The following is a 7758-nucleotide window of genomic DNA, read 5'->3' as shown; positions in this document are numbered from 1 at the left end:
AACAGAGATTGATACTCTGGTATGAGAGTACTAACAGAGATAGATACTCTGGTATAAGAGTATACTAACATAGATAGATACTATGGTATGAGAGTTTACTGATGGAACAGACCTACAGTAGATACTCTGGTATAAGAGTGGACAGTTAATGGTCACTTCTCATCTGGTAAATGGACCTGTTTGCCAATGTCAGCCTCTCTAACAAAAACGTATTATACACACACACACACACACAAGCACACACACACACAAGCGCACACACACACACACACACACACACACACACACACACACACACACACACACACACACACACACACACACCACCACCATCACCACTACCGCCACTACTACTACTACTCAGCATGATCCATTTGCCACTGCTACCCTTTCAGCGTAATTAATCTCTGTCTCAAGCAGCGCCCTACCTGGCCTCTCCTTTCTCCCTCCCTCCTCTCTCTCTCTCTCTCTCCCTCCCTCTATCTCCTGGCTCTCATCTTCTCATCTCTCCCCCTCATATCTCTCTCTCTCTACCTTACTTCTCTCTCCTTCTTTCTCATCTTGTCCTCTCTCTCCCTCTCAATCCTTCAATTCTCTGTCTCCCTCTCCTTTCTCTCCTACCTTTCCTCTCTCTCTCATATATTCTTCCTTCTCTTTCTCCCTCTCCTCTCTCTCATACACTTGCCATTTATTTTCTCCTCTTTGTCATGCTCTCATCTTTTTCTCCTTTTCCTCTCTCTGTCTCCGTTCTTCTCCGACTCTACATCCACCTCTTTCCCTTTCTCTGTCCCTGTATGTGTGTGTGTGTGTGTGTGTGTGTGTGTGTGTGTGTGTGTGTGTGTGTGTGTGTGTGACCTAATGCGTCTTGTCCCCTTGTGGGTCTGACTCAGCAGCTGTTGCCCCCTGTATTGACTCTGCTTCCTCATCGAATACTTACTGACACCACACACACACACACACACACACACACACACACACACACACACACACACACACAAACTTGCATGAACTTCCATGGGAACACGATTCAGGGTGTTTCCTCTTCAAAGGTAAACTCATTCACCTCAATGGAGCTGAACCGACCCAAACTTGGCACCAAACCAAACCCCAGAGCCAAACTTAGTCCCAAATCTGAACCTCACCAATTACCCTCACGCCAGTCACTCAACGCACTCATGAACCCCAACTCAGCCTCCAGCAGCCACCACCCCAACCTAAACCCCAACAGCATAGCATCATCACTGCTGCACTGCTACACACTGCAGAGCCTCACTGACACTGACATCCAGGACGCACAGAAAATAAATGCATCTCTAGGATGGACTATAGGTCAGATTTCCTGTGTTTATGGTCCATTAATAGGCCGCTAAGTACATCAGTGTGTCTGAATATGCTGTGAGGTTTGATATGCCATTTTTTTCAAATGTTTTCATGGTCCTCAGTATACGCCTCCCTTCACTAATGCAGCACAATGTCTCAGTGGGTTATAGGTTGTCCTCTGCCCTGCCTCCCATAAACCATGTGTGACTCACTGCATAAAGAGACACCTTAAGTAGTAGGCTATATCCCAGAGCTGGTGTGCTTTTTTACCATACAAACTGTGTGGTATGTAGGCTACTGCTACCATCTGATATTCTAAATCAGCACTTGAGACGTCCGGTGGGCTTAAAGGCAATCCATTATACAAATTAAATGGCTTTAGTATCATTGATCAGTACTAACTAGCTGTCACGTGCGGGCTCTCCGCTCATTGGAATTGAGCCATAATGTATGCACATGGAGAACTCCCTATTTTGATTTATTCTGTTAAATTGACTGTTACATTTCTCAGCAGAGAGCCATCATCAGTCTTCTTTAGACCGTGATTCTGTCTTTGGATCATTTCACACTATAAGTAATTCAGAAGTAAATGTATGTGATGTGCCTACATTTTAATTTGGCTAGTTTTTATACTTTCTGGAACTTGACAGAATAGGCTACACACTCTGAAGAGTTAAAAGGATGAAATGTTTTGAGGTTACTAAAGATACTTCAATTATCGTTTTGATGTGCCTAAAGTAGTTTCCCAGTTTCGCATACTAACAGGCACCCATCAGTAATTGTCTTTATCGCCTCTCCTCCGTCCTGAAAAAACCTCCCCTTCATCACTGTATTGATTTATGTAGACACGTAGCTGCGGCTCTATAAATACAGCGGGGCAGCAGTCCACTGCATCTCCCCACTCTCACCGCATTCTCCCACTCGCCATCTGGTCAGGACGCACCGACACACGCACCATCTCCGCAGAGCACGCACACCGGAGCTGCACAATGGATGTCATCGGGGCTCCATCCCGCAGGAGAATGCTCGAGAGCCGGAGCATCCGCTCATCCCCACCGGCCAGCCTAAGATCACATTCCTGGTCTCAGAGAAATCCGGGGTCCATGTCCATCTCCTACAAAAGAACTACCAAGGTGCCAGCCAGCAGGGCGTACACGACCGCGTCCGCCGCAGTCTTCGCCTCGCCAGACAGCCTGGAGCTCTCATCCGCACTCAACGGCGACCACACACGCAACAACGAGAAGGAACAACTTCAAGGGCTGAATGACCGATTCGCCAGTTATATCGATAAAGTCCGGTACTTGGAAGAACAGAATAACCTACTGGAGACTGAAATCCAAGACCTCCGGCAGAAAAAGTTCACACAGTCCCAACTTAGTGATGTTTTCGGCCAAGAGCTCAGCGAACTCCGCTCCACGCTAGAGCAGTTGCATAAAGAGAAAGCGCAGATCATTATTGATGCCGATAACGTCGAAGACGACATCCATCGTCTCAAAAACCGCTACGAAGATGAAGCCCGCTTTAGAGAAAAAATCGAGATGTCAATCCGAGATATGAAGAAGGAAAAAGACGACTCGGATCTGATGAAATTGGATCTGGAGAAAAAAGTTCAGTCCCTCCTGGATGAGGCAGATTTCCTGCGCCGTAACCACGAAGAAGAGGTCAGCGAGCTCCTCGCACAGCTCCAGGAGGCTCAGGTGCCAGTAGACATGCGGGAATACAGTAAAACGGACATCACCTCTGCGCTCCGAGAGATACGCGCACAGCTGGACGGTCTCTCCTCCCAAAACTTGATGCAGGCGGAAGAGGTGTTCCAGTGCCGCTACGCCAAACTCACAGACGCCGCGGACCAGAACAAGGACGCGATCAAAACCATCCGCGATGAGATCTCAGATTACCGCCGGCAGCTGCAGGTGAAGAACGTGGAACTGGAGGCTCTCCGTGGCACCAAGGAGTCCCTGGAGAGACAGCTGAATGACATCGAAGACCGGCATAACAACGACTTGCGCAGCTACCAGGTTAGTTTGGGCTGAGTGATAATAATTTTAACTCCGACACTTTAACATTAAGATATAAACATTAATCGGTAAAGCACTATCCTGTTGAAACAGAAGTTTAAGCAATGTAAGTTGCGCATTAAAATGCACAAAATTGAATATGCAATACATATATAGCTTACATTTTTTGTATATACACAATGAAATCAGCATAGACTTCAAGAAAGGAGAAATAGTCATAGTCAGAATTTATGAAGGCAGTATAAGCTAAACAGACAGCACACCACTTGTGTCTGTGCTCTTAGCCAATCAGATGTGTTGCTGATGAGACTCTTCTCTTTCCCGTCTCCCAGGAGATGATCCATCAGCTGGAGCGTGAGCTGAAGGGCATGAAGGGCGAGATGGGTCGCCACCTCAGGGAATACCAGGACCTGCTCAACGTCAAGATGGCCCTAGACGCTGAGATCGCAGCCTACAGGTGAATCACCTTGCTAAATGATGCAGTGTTTTGACATGTCATTCCTAGAGTGTTCCTTTTAAAATGTTCAAATACTTTGAAATGGAAATTAATCAAACTTGAAAAACAGTTTATTGTCCCCAATTTATAATTAGCTAAATGTTTTTTTTCTCTGTGCCAGGGAAGGCATTTGGTAACGCGTGTATAATTGTTCAATAGGCTACAGGTTAATCACCCTGTGATTGATGCAGTCTTTTGTAGGGGTGGGAATTGGTTAAAAAAGTGACGATTCGATACTATTGTGATATTTGAGCAGTGATAACATTATTGCGATTCTTAACATATTGCAATACAACAAGTATGGGTTTCGATTATGCCATTCATGTCTCCGATATTATTCGAAGGCATTTCATTGATCAACTCATGGTGCACGTCAAGGTCCTTACCATTCATTTTTTGTTGAAAACTGAACACACCCACACTTTCGATGTGAAAGAAGACAGAGCGTTATGTATTGTGGAGCCATTTTTATTTGAAATTGCTGTTGAATGCACAACAAAACGCCACAACAAGCGTCACCTTTTGTAATAAGCAAATAGGCAAATAAGGAATAAGCAAATGTAATGTTTTCAGAGTAAACCCTGAGTGAAATTGACTCAAATAAAAGTTAAATTCTAGAATTGAGTATTGTGAGACTGTGAGCTAACTAGTATCGATATAATTGCGTGCACAATAAATATATTTTCACATGTGAACCAAAACTGGTTCTATTGCCTGCTTCATATGGCACCCCTAAATGGTTCTTTAAAACCTTCATGGTTCTTCATAGCATCCCAAGACCCCTTTTTTAAGAGTGTGTTGCATAGGTGTGCTCACTCCTGTTGTGTCTGTTCAGGAAACTCCTGGAGGGGGAGGAGACTCGCTTCAGGACATTCGCTGACTCCTTCCCAAGCCCCGCCTTCCCATACCGTCAGCCAATGACCTCTTCCAAAGGGAAGAAAGAAGACAAGGAGGCTGATTTGAATGATGACCTGGCTGCTGTAGCAGAGGAACTTCAGGCCGAGAAGGACGAGGAGGATGTGGAGGAAGAGGTGACTGTCTCCAAGCAATCAAAAGTGAGCGCTACTCCCCCTGCAGGAGAGGAGGAGGAGGAAGAGGAGGGTGGTGAGGAAGAAGGAGAGGGGGATAAAGAGGAGGGTGAAGAAGAGGGAGATGAAGAGGAGGAGGGTGGAGAAGAGGGAGAAGATGATGGTGAGGGAGAAGAGGAAGAGTCTGAGATTGAGGAAACCGAACTGAGCAGTACCAAAGCCCAAAAGGCTGGTGCTGAACAAGAGGAGGAGGAAGATGAGAAGGGAGGAGAAGAAGAGGAGAAAGAGACAGAAGAGGAAGGAGGAGAGGAGGAAGATAAAGCAGATGCTGAGGGACAGGAAGAAGAGGACACCAGCAAAGGATCTAAAGGCGAGGAGGAGGAGGATAAAGAGGAGTCAGGAGAGAAAGACAAAAAGAGTGACTCAGAGGGAGAGGAAGGAGAACAGGCAGGTGATGAGGAAGAGGTGAAGGAGGCAGCAGCCTCTGAGAAGGAGGAGGAGGAGCAGAAGAGTCCTCCCAAGTCTCCTGGCAGCCCTAAAGAGGAGCAGAAGAGTCCTCCCAAGTCTCCTGGTAGCCCCAAAGAGGAGGAACAGAAGAGTCCCCCCAAGACTCCTGGCAGCCCTAAAGAGGAGGATGAGGAGGAGAAGGAGCAGAAGAGTTCCCCCAAGACTCCTGGTAGCCCCAAAGAAGAGGAACAGAAGAGTCCCCCCAAGACTCCTGGTAGCCCCAAAGAAGAGGAACAGAAGAGTCCCCCCAAGACTCCTGGCAGCCCTAAAGAGGAGGTCCTCACCCGTACCGTAGAAACCATCACCAATGGAGAGAAGGTGGCGCCCAAGCCTGCCAAGAAGAGCAAGCCAGCAGAGGAGGCCAAAGACGCCAAGCCTGCCGCGAAGAAAGCAGGAAAGACATCCGCCCCAGCCGCTAAAGAAGTGAAGGAGAAGTAAACTCAGAGCAGGGCAAGAGTAAACAAAAGAGTCAGAACCACTAAGACAAGCTACACAGCAAGAGACTATAACTGCATGAAATGCTGAGGATGGTGAGGGAGATTTGGGCAGTGTCAGGGACAGTTGTATGAGAGAGCGCTAATATGCATGAACACAATAAGACTTCAGAGCTTCCTGGGGAGAGTAGAGAGTGTGCTGAGAGGGGGGAGAGTCCAGGAAGCCAGGCTGTTCTGGAAGGTTCAAATGAAGTCAGAGGCAGAGTTAAATCTAGAAATAAATCTGAAAGACGCAAACTGCCCGTCGTGTCCCAAAGGTGCTACTCCATCAAACATGTCGGTGACTTCTGGTCCGCCCGGACCCCATTGACCTGCCGGCTGTGCTATGCTGCAGATGCTTCCTGCCTTAAACGCGCCGCAAGCCCGGTGCACTCAGCTATGAAACATACAAACACAAACACTGCTGTTTACAACTCCAGAGCAATACTGAAAAAACTTTGCCTCAATAAAGCAATACAGACCTTCCCAGTGTGGTGTGTGTGTCTCTGATAGTGAGGGTTATTTGTGTCTGCACGTGCACAGTGACCTATTCATTTCTGCTAATTGAATTATCATATAACTTCAACATAGACAATTTAGTTTACATAATTCTATGCTTTACAAATGTTTATAATTACTCCAACAAAACTGATTTATGTAAAGATTGTAACATGACTTTAAACAGATTAGATGACTTTATGTGCTTCACTTTGGTGTGCTTTAAAAATTAACTCATTCATTTAGGAATTTGGGATGTGTCACCCAACACCTGATCTAACCAGAAACAAGAAATGGCAGACACTATGAACAGATGATATTGATAGATGATACCGGTGGTTAAATTATAAAGTTTACAACAGAAAAAGCCAGTATATTGCTGAAACGCCTCTGTAACTCGCTAGCTTCATTTGGATAACGAAGAGATAAACAAAGAGATAAATTCTTATTGCGCCATGCGGTATCATATTTTTTAAAAAGCCATTCAGAACCTGTTTGATGATGGTGGGGGTTACTGTCCAATGTTAATAACAATACCAGCGGTATTACAGTAAATGGTTCCTAGAGTGTTGATGAGTGTACATATTGTGAATGTGGATAATACAGCGTGATTTTAGAATGTTAAAAGTTGCAGTTGGTGAATAAAGTTTTTTGAGAGATGGATAAACTCTAATAAGAGATGGGTAAACGCTAGGCCTATTTCTGAAATTTCAGTCGTGGATAAACTGTGTTTACTTGGGTTCAGCCTCCACTACATCTGTATCTGATTTATTACAACACACAATCTGCTACAAACTTTCAGACAAGGTTGAGGGTCACCATATCATCATTCTGCATGATCATTTGGAACCGGATCAGGATCTAGATTTTGGCATTTGGTTTCACATTCCTTACCATTGTGACATTAGGGCAATTGTCTGCAGTCACCTGGCTGAAATTATAAATGTGATTGGAGCCTCTTCACAGGATGCATTCTGGGAAATGATTATTTAAGTTCAATGTATTTGAACTCAAAATAGAGTCAGTAACAGTGGTTACAATAATTCATTACAAGTAGTGTTATCACTGAAATTCCAGAGAACATTTCATTAGAGCTGGTGGCGATATCTTGTGAAATGGGCTTATAGTTAGCCTATACCTAATGTAGGCTAATCACCCGAAATTAGTTGGTGATGTTGAATAAATATGTAGCCTACATACTGATAAATTGAATAAATAATTAAATAGAAATATTCAGAAGGAAATCAATTTATAAATAGCCTATGTTTTTTTCCTAGTCAAAAGGAAGTGATACTTTTATTTTGACAGGCTTAGTTGCTTGGATACCAGGATTTGTTTATTTTCCCTTCACTTTTAGATACTAGACATTCTCTGAATGCTACCTCCACTTGATGGCAGTAGATGCTACATCGATCCTA

General features: G+C 44.9%; 1 protein-coding gene across 1 annotated transcript; it reads left to right on the top strand.

The window, feature by feature from the left end:
- The first annotated feature begins 2232 nt into the window (after positions 1–2232).
- On the top strand, positions 2233–6327 carry nefmb (neurofilament medium chain b). The gene is made up of 3 exons (XM_062543483.1): positions 2233–3338; positions 3671–3795; positions 4670–6327. Exons 1-3 carry the CDS (start codon positions 2310–2312, stop codon positions 5805–5807), a joined length of 2292 nt encoding a protein of 763 aa, XP_062399467.1. The 5' UTR covers positions 2233–2309; the 3' UTR covers positions 5808–6327.
- Positions 6328–7758: the final 1431 nt, after the last annotated feature.

Source organism: Sardina pilchardus, chromosome 8, assembly GCF_963854185.1.
Source record: "Sardina pilchardus chromosome 8, fSarPil1.1, whole genome shotgun sequence".
Taxonomy (NCBI): Eukaryota; Metazoa; Chordata; class Actinopteri; order Clupeiformes; family Clupeidae; genus Sardina; species Sardina pilchardus.
The sequence above is the reverse complement of the archived record's forward strand: the minus strand, read 5'-3'. Positions and strand labels throughout refer to the sequence as shown.

Coding starts and splice junctions, on each gene's coding strand:
- nefmb (XM_062543483.1), top strand. CDS start 2,310: ATGGATGTCATCGGGGCTCCATCCCGCAGGAGAATGCTCGAGAGCCGG. Junction 3,339..3,670: donor ACGACTTGCGCAGCTACCAG/GTTAGTTTGGGC, acceptor CCCGTCTCCCAG/GAGATGATCCATCAGCTGGA. Junction 3,796..4,669: donor GCTGAGATCGCAGCCTACAG/GTGAATCACCTT, acceptor GTGTCTGTTCAG/GAAACTCCTGGAGGGGGAGG.